This window comes from Engystomops pustulosus, chromosome 1, assembly GCF_040894005.1.
Source record: "Engystomops pustulosus chromosome 1, aEngPut4.maternal, whole genome shotgun sequence".
NCBI lineage: Eukaryota > Metazoa > Chordata > Amphibia > Anura > Leptodactylidae > Engystomops > Engystomops pustulosus.
The window spans coordinates 60,541,509-60,564,880 of NC_092411.1; the positions used below are offsets into that span (position 1 = coordinate 60,541,509).

General features: G+C 39.4%; 1 protein-coding gene across 3 annotated transcripts in view; it reads right to left on the reverse strand.

The window, feature by feature from the left end:
- The window catches only part of MARCHF3 (membrane associated ring-CH-type finger 3), a 137,953-nt gene that overhangs the window by 61,027 nt on the left and 53,554 nt on the right, over window positions 1–23,372 (reverse strand). The window contains exons 1-2 of one of the 3 annotated variants that reach the window (XM_072141598.1): window positions 2,609–2,751; window positions 2,020–2,260 (exon numbers count right to left, since the gene is read on the reverse strand). In XM_072141598.1, coding sequence (XP_071997699.1) covers window positions 2,020–2,204 — 185 coding nt within the window. In that variant the 5' untranslated portion in view covers window positions 2,205–2,260; window positions 2,609–2,751. Of the gene's footprint in view, window positions 1–2,019; window positions 2,261–2,395; window positions 2,572–2,608; window positions 2,752–23,372 lie in introns of those variants that run through there. The other 2 variants (XM_072141591.1, XM_072141581.1) reach the window with 2 other exon arrangements.

The following is a 23,372-nucleotide window of genomic DNA, read 5'->3' on the forward strand; positions in this document are numbered from 1 at the left end:
TTCCTCTTCCCCCCTCCCTTCTGCCGATGTCATCCTTGCTAAAATGGCTAAACCAACAGTTCAGGGTCCACTCCCTGATTGTGACATGTGCAGTGAGGCAGCGGGGAGGGATCAAACTCCACTGTATAACTGTGCATGCGCCATATCGCAGAATCAGCTGTTTGAAAGAGGATAACTTTGGTAGAGCACCCAACCGAATCGAAAGTGGCCATATATATAATATATAAGCAGGGACCGTTTAACAAGAACTGACTCTAAAAGACATAGGTCTATTGAATCAGTGGATGCAGTGGGAATCTATTCAATGTCTCGAGCCATATGTTAAACAGAGCAAGACACTTGCCTAAGACACCTTGCATACATAAGTGCATTAAAATAATGTGTACCATTACATATCAACATCCAAACTTAGGGTAAATTCTCTGCACTCTAGAGAGGAGGAGGGGCGAGCATTGCTCACCACTCCCCTCTCCATAGAGAAACGAGGGGCCTGCACCATAACACATGTCCTATATTTCGCTATGCACGGTTACGATGCGGTAAAACGTAACGATCCAACTGATACTCTACATACACGTAGCTTTGAGCACTCAAGTATACTCCGGACTCCCGATATATATAATTAATATCGGATTTTATTGATTAAAAGACCAATAAATTGCATTGCGTTTCGGTCCGGTACTCGGACCTTCGTCAGGCAATCCATATGCGGTAAAACAACGTGTGATCACCGCACAGTTACTGGGTGCCCACAGTGATGATGGCAGCATGTCGAAACGCGTGTTGGGGTGTCAATCATCTAAGTGGACGCAGTAATTATGATGCTAGGTAACTGATGTTTTACATTGCCTACTTATTTTGTCAAATTGGTGGTATTCTTGGGGTGGTATATTAACATGTCCCCCAGATGTTTTTGTTATCCCTCCAACATAACGCTGGTATTTCTGTCTATGTCTGTTCCAATGTACTATTTTATTTGTATGTATTAATAAAATTACGATTTTTTTGTAACATTTAAAATCCACTGAATCCTGGCTTTTCCTTGATAGGTTGTAGTTATTCATGGCAGTTATGATTAAAACAGTCCCAGATGGAGGACTATTAGGCTGTCACTAAGACTCCTCATGGTTATAGGTGTTCTGGTAGTGTCAGTGACTGGGTGCCATAGACGTCAACGGAGACCGATATACAGTTGCAAAAGGTGCGCCTGCATATCAGTCCCCATTACGTTAGTTTGAATGAGCCCTTACTTTGTAAAATTACATTGATGCTTTACATTGGGGTTTAAATTAGTGAAAAGGTCAGCAAACCTAAGCCAAAATCTGTATGAATGTGTCTCATGATAAGTAGAAATTCTTTATACATATACTGTATATTGCACAAATTAATATATAAAGTTAGGTAGTCCACTGTGGATATAAGCCTGTAACCAAAGGGTTCAGTTAACTTTGCTCATATTTTTTTGTTTCTCTTTAGCCAGAAACATAAAATCATAGACTACTTTCAACTTTACAGAAAACTGAGAAATAGAAGATTTCTCATTACTGGGCCAATAATCCAGAACAAAAATGTATGAGAAAATTCATGCCTGATAACTGTCCTGTGTGTATGGGCTCCAGATCAGCAGTGAGTTACAGTAAGTCTACCTAAGTCTCTTTAAGAACACGGAGATCTCCCAAAACAAACCCTACGTTTTACTTACATCGGGATACATTCACTGTACATGTGCTGGGTTTTGCAAATTCACTACACATCCACTTTACCAAAACTTGTAGGAAATTAAAAAAGGTAAAATGTAATAACAAAATGCTCACATAAGTTTCTTTATTTAGCAATTAAATTGGAATTATCATACGTTCATGTCTCAACACATCTATCGGAGAACTAAGGTTCCCCACTGCTCTGTGTTAAGTCTCTTCCAGCACATTGTTTCAGGCACCGGCACAGAGCTCGGCTTTGTTAACCATCATATTTCAGTCAAAAAATAATGAAAATGAAGTATGAATAAGCTGGAATTACCTCTGTGTGGTTAGAGTCCGCACTACTGTTGACAGCAGCTGACCGTCCTTTGCTGAAACTTGCATGACATACTGTGGCTGTCCATTCACGAGACTGCTACAATCTTCCACAGTCTTTCCGGAGGGTGCGGAGCTTGTGCAGTCTGGTAAGACCTCAGGTAGGTGACTGCAGCGGCTTGTTGTCATAGTGACAGACAGCAATTATAGTGCTAATAGCTTCCGTATACGTACTGTATTTCCATCTGTAAAAAAAACAACACCAGAAAATGTCTTAGTTGTTAACAATTTGGCACGTGGAGAGTGTTTTAAGGAGCAGAGCTCAGGCGTTTTCTGTGCTAGAGAAAACAATAATAATAAGGCCTAGTTTACATACAGACCTGTGTCGCCTGGAGGATGCCTACAAATAAAAATGCAGTACGCACACAACAAATCAGCAATAGCACATGACCATTGTCTCTGGGGTAGTAAAGAGGATGTTGAGGTGTCACACACAGGAATCACCGCGCAGATGTTCAGAGGACGAAGAAAAATAAAAGTGACGGTTGACAATAATATAAAAAAGAGCATGAAAACAGGAAAACAGACTTAACCCTTATCAGGCAGGAAACGACATTGCACCAGCAGTCCCGTTTGTGTCAGCTCCGGTACAATAATGAATGCTCCTATCAGGTAGCAAGTGCTGGCTTTCTGGATAATCCCAAGCATTTCCTTGTGCAACCTGGACCTCATTTCAATTCATGTCACATACAGGTGACTGGAAGCTCTTCTTACGGCTGTGAAAAATCAGTTTTCCACGCGCCAGGGGCTGTGAGACTGCCTGACCATCAAGGGAACTAAATTAATGTAAAAAGGCTTAATGAATCTGCCTTACTTAATGTCAATTTGTGTTCTCTTTACATCAATTACCTCTGTCTGTCACAATTTGTGAGGCATGCAGGTAAAAGCAGACACAATTCATGCTGTTGGACATTATACACATAGGTGTACGTAATACAGAAATTGGATGCGTATGGTACTGCAGGCAGCATAATGCTTTAGTTGAGATTCGGAGGAGAAACAACTGCACGAGGGAGTCCAGGATTTAAAGGCATATTTGTGAAATGCATGAAATCCCAGAAAATTGGCATATTTTGGACTAGCCTCCTGTAATGGCGTGTGTCTTACGTACTGGTGTCCTAGTACACTAGTATTCGCAACTTAATTGGTTGTTTTCAAGGCACGACTTCAGTACAGGCAGTCCCCGGGTTACATACAAGATAGGATCTGTAGATTTGTTCTTAAGTTGAATTTGTATGTAAGTCGGAACTGTATATTTTATCATTGTAATCCCAGACAGAACTTTTTTGGTCTCTGTGACAATTGGATTTTAAATATGTTGGGTTGTCATAAGAATCAATATTAACACAAAATCTTCATTACAGACACCTGTAGTAACTGTTATAGCGGTTTATTGTAGCCTAGGACTAAAGTACAGTAAATTACCAATATCCAGAGTTCCGTTTGTAACTAGGGGTCATATGTAAGTCGAGTGTTCTTAAGTAGGGGACCGTCTGTACATGTATAATAATACAATTTTGGTCAACTGTGTTTCCTGTGGTCCAGTTTGGGATGGCCAGGGATGGCCAGGACAATGGTAAACTTGGAGAGGTAGTGGGAAAAAAGAAACACTCGCGTGGATGTCAGCTTATTGCATGGATTGATTGTCCCTACAATTGGACCGGAGGAAGAGCCCTACACTCCTGGAAAGCCTAGTCTGCCAAATATCTGTTTCAGAATCCCCATGTCTGAATTTCCCGTGGAGGGGCGTCACCTTAAATAATATACAAAAATTGTGTTTTTCCCACAACCTCTCCATGCTATAATTTAGGTGGATTTCTGAGTGTAGGGGCAAGTTGACTTTTTGTGTGACTGTTTAGGATCTTTAATTTGCTTTTGCTTCTAAACCCTAGCAAACTAACTTATGTGCATACCGTGTCTATGGATATCTTCTCTTTTAGACATGTCGGTGGTGTACAGTTTCAATGTTATTCTTTTGAATGCAATTACTAAAAAAAACATTGCATTGAAAAAATATGCCCCACAATGTTAAAGTCTGTGTAGAAGCTTGTACAGAGCTTGTGGCTTATTATCTATGAGCTGTAGTGTAGGTCGATGTGCTGGAAGGGAGTCTGTCTGGGGTTAAATGGAATCTCTGTGGGAGTCTGCTTCTCTGCTGAAGCTGGATTTGATCCATGTGACGGAGACAGTGGAGAACGCATCTTTTGATGTCTGATACATTGAAAGAAAAATTCACCTTATGTAGTAGTCTACAGAATATATCACATACTAGACAGGATAAAACAATGGTAATGGTAATGAATGTAGTGAAAATATTTTACTTCATTTACAATCATCTCCATGTATCAATATGTCTGTGCATTCCAAGAACTATTTCCTATGTGTATAGAAGATGTGAACTTTAATAATAATGCAGGAAGCTGGCACTTGCATGCTGGGTATACTAGCACATTACTGGCAGTGTAAATAACAGACTTTTTTCACATTATGGCAAGTACAGACAGGGCAATCTGTTCCCAGTATCTAATACATGTCTATTGTGTGTTCCTCTATGTAATAATTCAATGTCATTTAAATTCTAGTGACTGTTATTACAATTTATCACCAATAGAACGGTTCTGTCCACCTAATGTATATTCAAGACATAGCTGTGTATCAGAGTCTCACAGAGAATTAAATATGTATGCTGCTGATGGATGAAGCTTCTCTAGATTGTAAACACAGGAATCACTAGATTATTATTTATTAATTAAAAAATCCAAAGTCCCTTCACTTCTCTCCAACTTTTGTACCATAAAGTACAATGGAGCAGATATATCAAAAGTGTCTTTAAGTTAGACAGTGCAAAGTGAGATAGAGCGTATTACAGTGCACCAGATTTATCAACGTGTCGGATGCTGGATGATAAATATAACAAAGTTTAAGACTGTAGGGACGTTTTCTTAATTCATGCCATTAAAATACCCATGTTTGGACATATTTTTGGTGCAATTTGTGTCATGTCTAGGGTTGAGCGGACGTTTTTTTTTGATCCATGCCGAACATTGCAGGTTTGGGTACCCGAACACGGACTTCAGCCAAAAGTTTGTGTTCATTGTTTGGGCTCACCTGGGAAAGCTGATTGATGGGTTGCTAGCCTTAAGTTAAAGATGTTTGAAGGGAGCTCATGGTCTGAGCACTCCTAAAACACCCATTGGTAATACCGGCTTTAACCCTTTAAATGTCGCGGTCAGCAATGAAGTAACATGGAGCTACGATCCTAGTGAAAATGGTTAACGTTAACGTTTAGTCATAGTATTAAGGACAAAGAACACATTTGTTCTTCTCAGTTGCTGAACAATGTTGAAAGAATAAAATGGGTGGGTCAGTGGGTGAGGCCATGCCTTTGGTGCTCATTTGAATAAAGACACAAATTAAATTTGCTTAAAAATTAAAAAATATCTGGTAAACCGGAAAGCTTATAGAAGGCCTTCAGCTTTGCTGTATTCAACAGGCTACAACCGAAATCACCCCCAGATCAGACCTGGTAGAGATTTCATTACAGCAGGTGAGAGACCCTCTGGATTTGCTAAGGCTGGTGCTCAATACGCCAGTCTTAATAAACTCCCCTTATTATACTCACTCTTACGGTATAGGTAGGAAAAACAGGAGCCTTTGGTAGGCCTCTCTGTTGGAGGTTGTATGGTGGCACAAGTAGTCACTTTGGTTCAGTTTTGTAAAACTATAGACTACGTGGCACATTTACTAAAGACAGAGCGCCAGTTTTCTGTTGGACTGTACATGTTCTTTTAAGTGCAAAAAACTTGCACCTTCATTTTAGTAGTGTCCGTGCCCTTTTGTGTCGCGGCTGCAATATTCTGCATGCAACACAAATTTCGTCATTGAAATGGGCGTTCTGTTGCACAGACGGACCCTGCACCATGTTTAACATGCAAAGCCCAATAGAAGCATGTCGCCTAATGTTAAAGGTGCACAAAAAAAAGTTGGTGCACTCTATCAAGCAGTGCAGGAAGTGCCAGATTCATGAAAAACGTAATAATATCATCATGGCGGTACAACACACACATTAGAAAAAGCGCAGATTTGTAAGAGGCATTCAATGTATTACTAGAAGAAAAATACAGAAGGAAAGGAACTCACATTTCAACAAAGGCATTCAATCAATGTCTAGAGAATACCACTTACAGCATCTCACTTAGAAATCAGAAGCCGCATAGCTATTCATAATTCCACTCTGTGTCATCGACACCAAACACTCTTGTGGTCTAATGGCTCAGTAAATTGACAAGGGGATTCAATTGTTGAGAAAAATGTTTGTTTTTATTTTTTCAGAATTTCACAAATATGTATGTTGTTTTTTTCTCTGCACATCAGATATGTAAATATAAAAAATGTAAATGTATGAAGCAGGAGTTAAAGAGAATCTGCAAATTAATGCACACCAAAAATAAATACTTAATTAGAAACTTTTACTAAACAGCATTGCTGTTATCCCTAAATGGTTACTTTACATGGCTGAAATGTTAAAAAATCAGTTTGTAAAATGATATGCAAATCCAATGACAGTAAATAAATCCAATGCCCCCTTGTTGTTGATTAACAGGTCTCACTGCTACAGAACATGCTGTTGTGTGGAACATTAAGCAAGAGCTGTTAGATCATTGGCCACTTTGTGTCATGAGACATGGGTGATGTCATCTAAGGTGCTGTTACATTTGCACAGTCTACCCCATGGATGTATCTGATCACATGAAATCACAGAAGCCTTTATGGAGGCAGGGGAAGAGTAGAAGTCCATGAAGGCATGCTGTGATCATGCCATGATACTGCCATGTGATCAGATACATACATGGGGTAGATGTTGCAAATGTAACCGGGCAAATGTGAAGGGGCATGAGGGGGCGGGGCCGGCCAGGAGTGGGCCGGCACAGGGCGTTACTGTCCCCGTGCCGACGCACTTGCCTGGTGTAAACGTGGCTAGACTCTTGTTCTATAGGAAGCTTCTCTGTTAACTTCCTGTCGATAAAAGGGTCATCCCCTGGTCACACAATTCCATGTAGCAATGATCCAGAAATTTAGACAATTCTATTTATATATCTCAAGTTTAATACGTCGGTGTGTTATTTGACATTATAAAACTGATAATTGAACTGACACGTGATTCATTATAATTTTTCCAAAAAAAAAAAGAATAACCGTACTGAAAAATACCCATTAGTTGTTGACACAAAATCAATAACCAAACAAGATGATAAACTGATGTCATAACTCTAGATACATCATGTAATATGACTCCAATGTTATGATATCAGTTTATCACGTTGTTTCCTTTCCTGCTATTGTACAAATATTACTGCCACAAAGCAAAAAGTTAAAAGAACACTCAGCATCCCCTGTTTCCCTATAGGAAAGGACACAATGCATTGCATTAAAGTTTATTCTCTCATGTACAGAAGTACACCACATGGTGGAATTGGCAACAAGATGTAACATCAGGCATTAAAGCAGTCTACATGAGAAATAAACATCAAAGAGCTACTTGCACTTAATATCCCCCTATTGTCTCTACGACAGGATATAATTATTATCTACTGTACTCTCACTCACGAACTGTGTCCCAATATGTGTACTTGTATCTACTATATAGAAGAATACATTAAAGAGCTTAAGTCCTTCTTTAAAGCAGCTGAAATGATTGGAATCAGGTCTGAGTGCCTGAGATGAGCTGCAAACTTCAGCCAGTCCAGAGGTAATATTAATGGCATTCATTCAGATGAGATTGGAAATAGGGATGAGCAGACCCATACTTAAAATGTGCGAGTCCGTGCTGAACATTACAGGTGTGGGTCACCGGACTTTAGGAAGAAGTCTGGGTCCAGCATTTGGGCTCACACCCTGCCATTAACACGGGTGTCAAACTTTTTAGGGGTGCACCTGCCTGGAGGCGTGCTGGAGAGGAGGAGAGATGGGCGCTGCCCAGGCGCAATAGACACTTATGGGGGACTTGCCAGATATTACGTCCCCCAAACGTTCATGTGAATACACCCTAAATACCATAACTGTTTCTATGACATGTCTTGATTGCGATGATCCTAAGGAAAATTGCATGCACACACAGGCGAAATAACAGCACTGATTGTGGGTGTTACCAGTGGGGGTGAGCATTTGGGTTTGGGCATACAAACTTGAACCCAACGTTCACGATCAGTTTCACCAAACTCTGTGAACCTGAACGGGTGCGCACATCCCTAATTGGAATCCACTGCTAACATGTAGTAGCTTTGGGTCAGATATATGGCATATATATAGAGCGCTCCTTATAAAAGTGCAAACACCATACCTTCCTGAACTCTTTCATCTCAGCAGATATATTAACCTAGATATTCAGATGATTCACTGGCTATTACCCCTAAAATACTCTACAAATACATATATATGTTCAGTCAGCTACAAGTTTCTAGGTTTTCTATGTAGAGAGGTAGGAAGAAGGATTTGTCAAAAAATAGAAAATAAAAAAATATACCAATGTGAAAGTCACCAAGGGTCCTGTCCTCTGGTCCAGTTGGACTGGAAGTGTTGATGTCACATTAATTCTGACGTTGACCACTGAGCCAGGGACTGGTTTGTGATGAATGTGATGCTTGCACTTCTGGTCTGGATGGATGCAGCCTTGTGAGTTCTTCTTAGAATGGGAAAACCTTTTACCATAACAACTGGAAAACCTATACCCTTTTAAAGAGAAAACCATTTTCTAAATGTCCTTTACTAAGTGAAAGCAGTGACCGATTGGTGGCCATTGGGAAATCAAAACTGCTTTTTGTTAGCACCATGTAACGTCCGAGCCTAAACGTCGCTCTATCCGCAGTTGGCAGAATAGATGGCGTTTTATTGTGTGTGAACTGTGGCTTAGTGTTTGTGTTTGGATTAACTGAGCCACACCCTGCTCCTTGCATTTCAGTCCTGCCCAGCAAGGGTTACTAGCCTGATGGACAGTTTCCCCAGTGTGCTACTGGAGGCGTGTCCGGGAACTGCCTTATATACTTGCCTATTCCCATCAGGCCTGGCTGGTTATTTCAAGTCTTACCTGTGTATCTAGAGCTCTTGCTATCTTGTTTGGTATTCTGTGTTTTGTATTCGATTTGTAGCCATCTTGGTTTTGACCCGGTTTGTTTGTCTCCGCTTGTCTGCCTGTATCTTGACCTGACCTGTATATTACCCAGCTGAAGATCTGTATATCTGTTGTTTGTCCCTCAGTGTTGTATCTCCCGGTTTGACCTGTCTTTGACTTGTGTTTGTATTCTGTGCACCAGTGTGAACACTGGTCTATTCCTGTATTCCGTTTACCTTTCCGCTCTACCATCCAGCAGCTGCCTGACGAAGTAAGCCTTCCCTGTCATCTTGTAGGGTCGCTCAGGGTCCGTCAGTTAGGTTCCTGATAATGGGTTCATCTTTACCAGGGCGGTTTATCTGCTTTAGGCAGGGCCTTAGTCCGCAGGGACATCGCAGGGTGAGTTCACCACCACTTACATAGTCTGACAGCTAGCCCCAAGCCTGGTTGTGGTTGCACGTTTGCTGGACAGGTGCTGACACACCAGTTGTACATTATGCACATTACAAATATACAAGTATAGTGATGATGGGAGGAATTAAAGCTACAACTAGCTGCAAAATGGCCATATGTAAACCATCTTCTAAAGTACGCATCTTTCAACAAGATGAAATTTCACATCTCACAAAGTGATCAATTACTGCAATTATTCTTTTTCTCGACCATCTGTTGGTCTTAAGTATATACATTATGCATAATCTTTAAAAGTGGAATTTTTCTATGAGAAATTTATGCTACTTTTTATTAAATGGATAATTGCGGATTCACATATGACAGATTTTGTTGCAGAAATTTCTAACAGTTTGTCCCATAATGTGTTCCTTCCATCTAAACTGGTGAAATATTTGGATATGTTGCATGCTATATGTTGATTATACCAGCCTTTTTTCAGTCCAGGCACTGCTATCAATTTTTGGATCTTTTTGTGTCACGGCTGCACTATTCTTTATGTGACACACATTTCTGCACTAAAATGGGCGTTTCAGTGCACAGTTGGACCAGGCGCATTACAGAGGGCACAATATTCATGAAGAATGTGCGCCACAAATCCTGAACACATGTATCATACTTGCCTATTTCTTTAATTTTTGAGACTTTTCATAGTGCTTGTACTCATTTGCAACTTTCTTTGTGCCTAAAACTGTCTCCCTTCAAAGTTCATCATTGTCTAGTTTTCTGCAGTGTTCTCTGCGTTATTACCTGAATCCACATGTGAAATTTGCGACTTATTTAAAAAGTCGCCCAAAAATTTGGCGCAAATCTACATGTGTAGAAATTAGCTTAGAACCAATTGTGACTTTTGGAAACTGTTTTAAAAAGTGGCAAATTTACTAAAGACTAAACACCAAATTTTTCAATATGGAAATAACGGTAAGATACATCTGAGCAGCAGAAAAGCCATCAAAATTCCCCCAAAAAACAGATGGACAAAGCCAGATTTATGATACATGTGCCGCACAGTGCAGTTTGCACAGTTTTTAGTAAATGTGGGCCATTATCGTTATTTCAATTTGCATTGGAAATAATTGTGCCTCCACATTGCCTGACTACAGTATAGCATTTGCTGCATTTGGGGCCTATAGATGTCCTGGAGTGACCGGCTGGTGGTGTCTGCTACCTCTTATAATGTTCGGACCAGTTAAATGATAACTACTTACAATAGGGAAAATAAGAACACACAGAATTAATTCTTCTGTGCAATTCCCAATGCTGCTGAGTGCTGATAGATCATACAATGTCCATGGACAATATGAAAACACAAGGAAACCCCATAATACCATTATACTTCTGGCCTTGAGGAAGGATTAATGATAAAGCGATGAGCAGCAGGATGTAAGAAAACCACTCAATGAAGAACGTCAGTCACCTCTCTTTCAACTAGGTAGATAGAAACGTCTACCACTCCAGGCAAACAACTTGTAGATGTGGTTATCCTATTCTCCTTTAAATTGTTAAATCCATATTAGGAATTGCAACAAGAGAGAATTTATTGCGATCGAGAAAAAAAAAAGCTATATTAATGACACCGCAAGAAAAATACTACAAAACATTTCAGGTATAGAGCAGAACATTTTATGACTGCCGCTCTGGAAGTAATATCACGCTGGCTAATTCAATTACAATGTAGCAATTTTAAGTCTTAGCATAAGACATTTTACTCTACAGCACTGTAAATACACAGCGCCATTCTGATTTATGACATAAAAGAGACAGCAAAAGTGCCATGAAGTATACAGAGCGAAAGTATGTAAAAATACTTTTCCTTTTAAATTGCCAATTCTGTCATTGTATGCAGCCCGCTATATCGCGTCCATAAATACTGTGCCCGAGCTCATCTCCTCTAAGCAATTATTTAAATCACCGGCAGACCAGGAATAAGGGTCGGCATACGCACAGACTGTTAGCACACCAAATTTCAAGCAGTTTCTCTAAATTAATATAATGAATACTGAGTGCTCCTGGGTGCAAGAAATATAATCAGAGTGAATAGAGTGAAGGTGACATCACACGTTTCCTGTACATGCTTACAATGTACAGTTGTTACATCATTGGCTACATGTTTAAGGATATGTTCATATTTGTAGCTAAAAGCAGTGGGATTTATAATATATATACAAGGAATTGCAATTATTATATCCTGGCTAGATTTCCATCTCTTTTTTGCAGGCGGTTGCAAGGATATGTTGGTAGGATTGCCGATTTATCCATACAACAAATGGCAGCAGAATATCCTACCATATGCTTATACATAGTAATACGTCACTGTGACTTGTTGGACCCATGTGTGACATCACTATTTACGTTGTTTCACTAGTGCTGACAGTTTACATGGATCCACGTGTGGTGATAACAAGAAGAGATGACTTCAAGTTTATAATCACCTGTCAAGGCCTCAACACTTATTATTTTATAACTTTTCCATCAAACATCTCATAAAAGTATGGTGGGTGAACAGTCAATCTCCACTAAAGTTATAAAAAAATTATGGCATCCTCCAGTGCCATTGGGGTAAATGTATTACTTGTGGCACCATGGGTAAATAAATGACTGCATATAATCAGTGGATTATAATTCAGTGTGGGTTCACACCACGTTTGTTGTATATGCTAAGTGTATAAGTCAGGAAAGCTCCCGACGTATACGCTTAACGTATGCATTGACAAATAGTGGCAGACAGAGGCATAGTTGTTGTCTCTGTATGGCCACTATACATTCTGTCCAAAAAATTCTGGATGGAAAGACGTAGCAAACTATGCCTTTTCATCCTGCAGCCTCCGTCTCAGCAATGTATGTGCATTATATCTCTCCTTACAGCCTTGCTAAGTGCATGCCTAGCTCTGCAGGAGGGAGGACCCTGGGATATCACTGTTCATATTAGGATAGTGACATCACTGGGGGAACTTCCTGTTTATCGGCCACAGCCAATCGCCGGCTGTACACTCCTCATCCTGCATTCAGGGGGAGTCCTGGGTGATGTATCCTACTGTATAGGCAGACATCTGAATCCTTCTAACGTGTCCTTACAACATATGGCAAATAAAGTGGTGTGAACCCAGCCCAAAATACACTGTACAATCTAATTTACCAAGTGGATATAGAAATATTAACATCCATATAGTTCAGTTTTTCTAGTAAAGGATCAGTTGTCAAAAAAAGGATATGGGAAGAAAATAAGTGAGATCTAGCTAGAGCCAAATCATGATACTGCAAGTCTAGTAGTGTTGGTGGCAGCGTTTCTAACACACTAGATGCCATGCTAGACCTGCTTGACTAAATCCAGCTCTGAAATTTAAAAACACTCTCTTATTATTGGAACACTCCTATAAGAGGAGTATTTCAAAAGCTGAATTTACGGCATTTCTTTTCTGGCACAGGAGAAAGTGCTGAGGATGTTTAAATTTATTTATTTATGCTGCAATGTGTACCTCGAGTCATGGCTACAGATCAAAACAATTGCTAACAAACTGAAAAGCAGCTTGAGCCTGTGCGTGTCTAAATAAAGCATTGGAGTGCTCCAAATCCAGGGCCGCAGAAAAAAAAATAGAAGCTGCCTTGACAGCCAAGTGCGGGATGTAAATAGCCGAAGCACAATGTTTACCTGGAGACTTGGCAAATGTATACATGGAATCATTAAATTCCGGAAGTGCCCGGTCAACATGAGGTTGTGCTCAGAACTCGTGCATATGGTACAAGAAGTTCTATCTCGACTGAAGTCGCTTGAAGAGAACACTTTGTGCATAGTTAATTATTCATGGAGGCTAGACGTGTTGGGGCCTTCACTAGATAGTCTTTTGAGATTTTATTTTTTGTTAGTATACGGGAACATTTTCATAATCCATTAATTAAAACTCTTAAAATCCAGTAGCTGAATGTATACAATTCTAGAATTACATCTAATGACATAGACCTTCAAAAGCTAAAACAGACTAGTGAAATAGGGGGTAATAAATGCAGCAAAGGGGATGAAGAGATCCTGTTCCTCTATCCATGGTACTTTATTTTGACCAAAACCTGAAATAGTGATCCTTGGTAGGATGCATCTTCAAATGCCCATGTAAATGTGAATGGATTAAGTACACTCATATTGGTATCATAGTAAGTCTTAGACTGGCTAAATTGAAATCATTCAAAAAATTTGTATAGGCCACAGGCACAGGTTCTGACCACCCATATAATCAGGGTTGTGTTGGTAGCTCAAGCTACCAAAGGTGCCTGGAAGCATCTTTCTCAGATCTCCTATTAGGGAACATACACTGTGCACTTTATGAGTGTTTAATAGTCTTTATGAGTGCTTGGCTGACCTCTATTAAAATATATTGCCAGTCGTTGGGAGGAGAGGCTGTGAGACTATGACTTTGGTTCCCACTACCTTGTTTGTTCAGGAGCCCCTCTCAAGGTAATTTCTTTGATAAATATGTAAACAAAAAGTCGAACATGAAGCTACAGGACCTCCCAATAGTGTACTGTTTAGGCCATTGAATTAAGGTGCATTTAATTGCCCCATCATCTCACCCTGGGGTTTAATGATTTCCTTTATAAGGGGTTGATTTTCTGTCAACTACTAAGAAGACCAGTGTTCATGATGTAAGGCCGAGATTATACAGCAACATTGGCCACAACACCCGTCGCATGGTCAAAGATCTCAAGTTATCGCTTGCTATATCAGCTCTAATGAATGGGGAATGTGGTGGCACTATGACTAGCATACTGTCATGATAGTACCTTAAGGACCACAAAAATTCACACTCTAATTACAACCATTTCACTTTTATTAGTTTTACCCTGCGGTTACTAGAGGCAACATGGGTACAATAGCTAAAGTTCCTATCAAGAGCCCCTTAAGACATGGGCCCTGGGCTGTATGAATGTAATAGCCCCTACAAGTCTGGAATTAACTTCCCACATATCGTACTAGAATGAAGCTTCCTGGAGAATGATGGATGTGTCCCTTCTGCCTGCTTTGAATATGTGGTTTCAGGACCTTCAAATTTCCAGAAATGGCTCTTGTGTACATGTGTATTAGGAGCAGGAACATATATATTAGGATTTAAAGGACATCTACTATCAAATTACCGGCGGTATACTGTCCCAATAAGGTTGCTCGTTTCCTCTAGGGGATGATGGGACTTTTTTATAAAAATAATTCTTTATTTATATAGATATATAGATCAAATATGTAAATGTGCCTAATCTGGTGGTAGATGTTCTTTGATGGGTGAAGGTCCTTCTCACTACTGCTGACTACTGCCCAAACCACCTATATTATAATCCACTACTGAGTCCTGTAGATCCCTAGCCAAAAGGAGGACAACTATAAAAGCTATAGCAGCCAGAAACAGAGGTGTCACCATAACTTAAGGTGGTTATAAATGCAAGTGTATAGTAAAATTGGCTGCTGTACCATTTGTGACCCATCATTCATTCTTAATGCTATTATCAAATGCCATGTTCATAGGTATTCTCCACTGAGTTTCACACTCTGTTTTATAAGTTACATTTTGTTCTACAACATGGAAAACATGACTTCACCAAGACTCAATGGAAACCTAATTAGACCTAATTTTATTTTTAGGGAAATGAATTATTTCCTCATTTCCATTCTCAGTTTAGCACAAATGGCCCATAAATAACACAACGTATGCTGGAGGTGGTAGTTCAACATCATGGAAAGAGAAATGGGTCACAGGAGTAGAAGGTGAAATAGTACAGCAGATCAAATACAGAAGGGAGGCTTTTATAGCTCCGAGCAATATGCTGCGGGTCTCCTCCAGCACAGACAGAATTCAGCTTCTTCCTCAGGCAATTATTCCCTCTCAGCCGATTTATGATTGTACAATACACCAAGTCGTAAATAGTGAAAATGAGATTGTCAACACTGCCATTTGCTGATACCACATCGTTTGCATATTTGGAACATTTATCTCAACTAAGACAATTTATATAGTCAATAAAAATGAGTGACCATAAGACCCCATCAGGCAAGAATTTTTGGATCAGAAAGATAAAAACTTGTGCAGAGAAAATTTTAACTTATATTTAAGGGCGAGTTTAATGGCAGGTGTGAAATCATTTATAAGATCTTTTCTAAAACAAAACCTACTGAACCAGAATTATACATATATATATATATATATATATATATAGTCCAATTTACCAGGATAGGTCTGTGTAAATCCTAACATAATAAACTTGTTCAACTGACCAATCGTGACTATGGAGCACATTTACTTACCTGTCCCGTTGCAATCCCCGAGGTGCGTTGTCCGACGAGGAATCGGAGCTGCCTCGATTCACTAAGATCGTGTGTCCAACTTCCTGCATGTGTCGCTTCCCCACTGAGGTTCGCTGGAGTTCACGTTCTTCTTCCCGGTGCATATAAGCGTATTGTCTTGTGACAAAATTTTGAATGTTAAATCCTGTGACAAAATCTGATCGCGTGCGACAAAAAGCCCTTCTAAATGCGGCGGAGATTGGAAATCGTCGGATATTCCGACGATAGTGTGGTCCGTGGACCCTTAGTAAATGAGCCCCTATATGTTTACTGTTTAAGCAAGAACAATAATAAGGCTGGTTTAAGATGGGTGTAACATGGTTGTAGTAAAGAGAACCTTTCACTACTAAGGTCAAATTTAAGGTCAAATTTGCCCTTGCTTCCCTGCAGAACAGCAGAGCCAAACTGTAATCATGATTACAGTGGGGAAGCAGGGACTCTTTGCATCATATTTCACTTTGAGGCGTTGAGTCCTGCCCACGGTATTGTGACTAACACCAACTCTTGCAATATTTAATGGGCTATTTTTCTCATTTCAAATATGTTAATTAAAGGAAATACCATGGAAATCAAGCATGATAAAGCCAGGGGCACTTACTCATAGATCGGTGTACTGTGACTGTGGCAATTATTTTATATTTGTTATCCATGGCCTCCATCAACTTTTAAAATTATGCTTATGTTCCTGAGGGGCTACCCTAGCCCCTCTGTGATCTGAACTTACAGGCTGTTACACTGTCTCACCCTCCCTCAGTGCTGAGAATACAGCTGGAAGTGCTCACTGCACAAGTGCTGAAGAAGCAGAGGGGGGGTGGGATGGCGAGACAGTATAAGCCAAATCATAGAGGGGCTATGGTAGGTTCTAATAGATAACAGATAAGAATTCTGGCACAGTCACAGAGACTGGATCTATGAGTAAGTGTCCCTGATTTATCATGCTTAATTTTGATGGCAGATTTTCTGCTATCAGATGGGCAGTACTTAGTTGGAAACTGACAGCAGAGAGCCTACAAGGCATATTGGGTGATGAAATTAATAAAAGTGATTTCTTGAGGACTGTGTGAACTCCAGAGAAAATCCCAACTGAGTTGAAATCAGTAGACTAGCATCTTATAAGGAATGCAAAAAAAAAGTCGTGGAGGTCATGAAAAGTTATCTTTTAGTGTATTAATTGAAATTGAAATTGAGATGTCTGAGATAATCCAGTATTCCAATGTGTATGAAAACTTAACATGTAGCAGGTATAATATCTAATATCTGACATTCTTGGTCTCAATTACAAAATAGCAGAGACTGTTGTACTTACTGTGACAATGTTTCATGTAGGATCTACCATCATTAGGAAAGTATCCTCAATAGTGGGTATGTCCTTTAAGAGGCATTAGTACCATCATAGTATCATAGTTTATACGGTTGAAAAAAGACACATGTCCATCAAGTTCAATGTGGAATATTGAAGAAATTGGATAAAATCAGAGATAATATTGATCATTTTTGGGGTATTTTAGGCCCAGAGATTTCAGCTCCCACTTTATATCTATGCGTTGTAGCTCATAGAGATTTAAGAAAACATTCTTACCAGCAGATGTTGTTTTAGTTATCTATGTTTTACTTGTTTGTATGTTTTTCATTTGTTTTTACTCTTGCCTATGTCTTTCTTGGATTTTACATTGTGGATGTAACACGCTAAGTTTCCTTTGGGATAATAAAGTTTATTATTTTTATTACTATGTCCCTAATGGCCTTACACCTGTTGAGGAATTTGGTGCAAGGCATAGAAGAGAGGTAGAACATTGCCTTGTTTACTGGCACCAACCTTCATAAACATAGTGCTCACAATAGAGACTAGTACTGTATATAAATTGTAGAAATGAATTCCCCCATTATGTAGACCCAGCTTATTGCACTCTTCATTCTTTCTAATCTAACTGCAGTTTATGTCTATTCAGTATTGGCTGTAGATAATTTTCTCTTCCCAAATGCCCCTTGGATGGTTAAAATATCTTAAAACATCATGATTCCAATAATGATGAAAGGAATAATCCCCCATAAACTTTCTATGTAACTTGGAATCACTTACCTAGTACATATAAGAGCACCTTTTTAGATTGTAAGCTCTAACAAGAAGTAGAGTCTCACCTTCTGTGCTATCGTTTTACAAAGAACACGGTAATAGGAAAAGGGTAACAAGTAACTTTATGAAGAATAATACCCTAACATTTCAAAGGTGCACTGAAAAAAAAGAAAACTTTCTAAAAGTTAATGGTTAAGCTTCAAACACCCTCAGTGTTGCTATAAAGTAGTAAAAATGTGTTTAACGGTGCATTGCGTTAATACCAGGCACGTAACTAATATTCATCTGCAGACAGTGACTGATAAAGAATAATGTTGAAATGACAGTTTTTTTTTAATTTAGCTTTTAATTCAGAATATAATTTTAGGTTTTTTTTTATGTAGGTGCGTTAGCAAAATTCTTGACTTGTGTGATAAAGCAAGTACATGCATGTCATCATTTTGTGTATATTTTCTCATCTTGTCTCTCTTGTACTGTCTATCAATAAGCAATTTTAGCGTAGGAAGGCAGTTACAGTGCTTGATTCATCAACCCGAGGATAGGAACAAACAGTTGAATTCTCAAGAGCGTTTTTCCATATGCCTCAGGCTAGAGCCATTTCAAACAGATAAGAAAACTTCAGCTGGAAAAAAGTGTTTATCATGTTAAGGAAATTGACAAAGATACTTATCAAAACCTGCAGCCTAATTAAATTCTAAGATGAATGTGTGTGTATAGATACATTTTTTTCATAGAACTTCTTTTCATTTAAAAAAAAATGTGAACCAGAAGTAAAACTTGTTCGTACAGTGTTTAAATTTCCACATTTTCTGGGAGAGAGTATGAACAAACCATTCACAAATGTGCCAAATCTTGACAGTAAATAACTGATTGTTGTTTTTCGCATTTCATGGCCAATTAGCTTCAGCCTGGCATTTGTTCACGGATACCTGAAACGGGTCTGACTAGGACAAGCTCTACGTAACAATTCGGTAGCACAGCCTGTTAGTATAATGACTGTGGGCACTGATCTATGAAAAGTCTTGCATTTAGTGCCGGCATGTGCAGCCCGTTCATGGCACATGGCACATTTTGTTTCTGCCCTCATAGGAAATAGTTTTCCTGCCTAAGTTAATCTTTAGGTAAATGAAGCGGAAGGGGTTTGGGAAGGGGGGAGCATCGCAAGAGACCCTCTGGCCTTCAGGGCTCTAGCAAGCCCCCCAGAGCACTTCTCTCACCTCCTCCTTGCTCCCACTGCACTCTCCCCTACCTCTGTCTGCCAACATCTTGTGGCAGAGAGGAGAGGAAAGGATGGGGGAGCGTGCAGAGGGAGCATCAGGAGGTGAAGAAGTTCACAGGGCGTGTAAGATCAAGAGCCTTGGAGACCTCTTTGGTGATGTCCCCGAGGCACTTCTCTTCCTCCACCCTGCTCCCTCAGCACTCTCCCCCTCCCCAATCTTCTGGCAGCACAGGTATGTGCTTTGTGCTACCATAAGATACTGGCAGACAGAGGGAGCGGGGAGTGTGCAGAAGGAGTCAGAGGGGGAGTAAAGCCAGAGTCCTAGGGAATGGAGGGGATCTGGTGATGTCCACCGGAGCCCTTCCACTTTATTTACATAAATATTTAAGTTAATTTTGAACCAAACTAAAGTAGTGCCTGATCAGTTCATTGTTTTCTTTTTAAGCTTGTCCACCTGTTCAAACGATTCATCACACCGAATTTTACATGTAAATAAGGTCATACTACCCCAAAATGGGGGAGGGGAGTAACCGTTATTTCCAGATAAAAACACAATCCTATAGAAAATACATGTTTACTGTCACCATGGCTAGGACAGGCTTATTGTAATATAAATTTAAGCTTTCCAAATTTAATGAATAATGGATAAAAAAAACACGATCAAGGCAATGGCTGAGAAATATATAACGATCTAGAATATCTCCTTGTTCTGTGAAAGCAGACAAAGCAAAATCAAATAATTCAGCCTTATAAGGAAGCTTGAAAGGCTTCAATATTCATTCTGTACAGATGGCGGCACATTGTTCATTATTTTATATAAAACTATACCAGATGTACAACTCTCATTCCTCAAATATTACAAAAAACAAAAAACAGGCACTGCTTAAAGTCTGGTAACTGGAGAGTACCCTAAGGGCAGGAACTAAGAGCAACTTCACATAAAAATGTAGAGGAAAACTAAAAGCATGCAGACACTGGAAGCCATACTGAAAAACTGCTGATGAAATGGTTATCCGTGAACTACTGCTGTAAACTGGCAAGAGATCTAACAGCCGTGTCGCTCATCACCCAATCACAGCCATACACCATTCTAATAAAAATTAAACAACTGAAGTACTACTATCATTATTTCTTTACTCTGCTTTTACTTTTTTAAACAAACCTAAGAAAGATACATTGATCCTACCAAATGGCTGATCAGAGAACCTTCTTTTCTTTAGGCTTTCATTGAAGGTTCATGAAGGCATATCTCTAGGATTTCTATCTTAAAGAGAACCTGTCACCACTTATCCACCCACCAAACCACACACAGTTCCTTTTAGTTCCCTTTATATATGTTTCTCTGATTCCACTATCCATGGGACTTTAATTTATCCCCTCTGTTACTAAAGATCCAGTCATGAAGACAGGAGGAGCTCCAGCATACTGTCAAGCTTCCTCTTCTTCTCCTGACAAATGCCACCCCGGCGACGCCATTCTTCTATGCTCTTGAGATCTTTTTTAGAGAGATGGTGGCTCTAATTCTATGGATCAATGGAACATGTATGAAGGAAACTAAAATGTACTGTGTGTGGTTTGGTGGGGGGATATGTGGTGACAGGTTTCCTTTAAAGACTATCCAGCTATATAAAATGCAAATGTTTCCATCCCTGCACCCTTTACATGATAGGGGTGTACATAATAGGATTGCAGAGTGTGAGACATCATTCACTGAAGTGGATCCTCCCATCTGACACCATCTTCAATTCCATGATGCCTAAGCACAGCATGCCATGGGCAGCTAGATAGATACAGGCGGTCCCCTACTTAACAACACCTGACTTACAGACGACCCCTAGTTACAAACAGACCTCTGGATATTAGTAATTTACTATACTTTAGCCTTAAGTTACAATAAAAAGCTATAACAGTCTCTGGAATTAAGCCTTATTGTATATCCTGGTTCTTATGAGAATCCAACATTTGTAAAATCCAATTGCCACAGAGACCCAAAAATTTGCCTGGGGTTACAATGATAAAATATACAGTTCCGAGTTACATACAAATTCAACTTAAAAACAAACGTACAGAACCCATCTTGGACGTAACCCGGGGACTGCCTGTAATACCATCTCTAACCGGCGGGGGGGACAATATCATAATCTTCTTCTTTATTTCCTCCTAAATAGAGGCCATACGTATGCAGAGAGAGAAGCTGCAGCGACCTCTTGCCCATTATAAGTGTGTGACCCGGGCTGTACAGTCATCAGTTTTAGCTGTGGTAGGAGTCTTTATTTACATATGGGCACATAGAAAAAGTTGTGAAAAGGGACAACATTTTTGAGCTTAATAAGCAAAGGAACCTCTGCTCCAGCAATGTAATAGTTAAAATGTAATAAAATAACCACAGCGACAGGGTAATAACTTAGTAAGGAAACATAATATATGTCAGGGCACACAGCACAGGGAGGAAGAGAACCGGGAAAAAGAAAACTACTGAGACATTTGAGATGAGACAACAAGACATTTGAGCAGACAGATGGGACAGATTAGTGAATAAATTGGTAGAGGAAAGAAAAGAATCCAACCAGCTCTAGGAAGAAGGGCAGACGGAATATAGACAACAGATGGATTCCGCTGAGCATCAGACAGAGTAGACAGAGGAAGGGACAGAGAAGAAAAGGGAATAAAACACAACATTTTTACATCTGATAGAAAATAGAGATCAGTATAAGAATGATGGAAACCAACATGTGGTATAGTCAGTCACTTCTATATAGAAACTTTGTTTTTGAAATCATATTTCTCAACATTGGCTCATGACCTTTTTACTCTGGAAAGTCCATAAGTATTTTATATTGGGGCCCCCGGGTACTTGTTTCTCACTTTTGACAAATCAGATGTTTGACTGCAAGAAACCTTCATATCATCAGTGCACAGGGATCCTTGTTTTCTATAAAAACATTGGGTCCTGTGGAATCACTACAATGAGAGCAATGATGACTGCAATAACACCATAATAAAACAAAACAAGCCATATATATGGACATTAGAACGATTTAATGTATATTAACAGACAAAATTATATTATGTCAGAACTTTTACACACTCAATGGGGCGTACGTCCCTACATAAAGCGCAATTTCCACTGATGTGAAACCCCACCCACATTTGGAGAAAAAAGTGGGTGCAGTTTGAAAATGATTATTTTGGGTTGCACACAGGTAATAAATCATTCAGAAGCATAAAAAAGTCAGAAATTGCACCAAAAACAGCCGAAATGCATTATCATGAATTCCTCCCTATGTCTTTTTAAGGTAGGAATTTTTGCAATGCAGTCATTTATCATAATGTAGCGGAAATAATCTCAGCTAAAATATAATGCCAGAACATGCAGTTGCCACAAAACTCCAAATCTATTCCTTGTCAATATTTCGACCTCAAATACTGCCAAATTACTATTATCTTCAAATATTTGAGGTACATATAAGACATACCGGTATAGCACAAAAAAAATCACAACTGAATATAAAATATATTATATAAACAAATATTTGGCCAATAAACAGCGTACAATGGGGGTAATATATCATTAGACGGGCTCCTTACGACAGTTCTATGACTGTCTATGTAGCTCCGCTGCCCTCAGATTCATTAAAGTGGCTCATGGCCCTTGATAAATCGGCTGGCAGTGTCTTATGCAATGAGGGTTGTTAAAAAGTCACATAATGCTAGTCGCAGCAAATACACTTGTGCCTTAGAGGGGTTTTCCCACAAAGAAAGTGTGAGACCCCCACAGATCACAAAAACGGGGGGTCCCATGGGGTCCCATGTACCTCCGAGGCTACTTTGGCTTAACCCATGCATTACAATGTGCTATCATCACATTGTAATGTATGAGGAGTAAAATCCCCACATACTGCCATACTGTAGTATGGCAGTATATGGTAGGATTCTACAGACAACCTAGGGTTAAAGTACCCTAGGGAGTCTGAAAAATAGTAAAAATTAAAAAAAAAGTTCCTAAAAAAAAAAAAAACTAAAAACTCAAATCACCTCCCTTTCCATAGAACTGATATAAATATAAATAAACAGTAAAAATCATAAACACATTAGGTATCGCCATGTCCAAAAAATTCCCTATC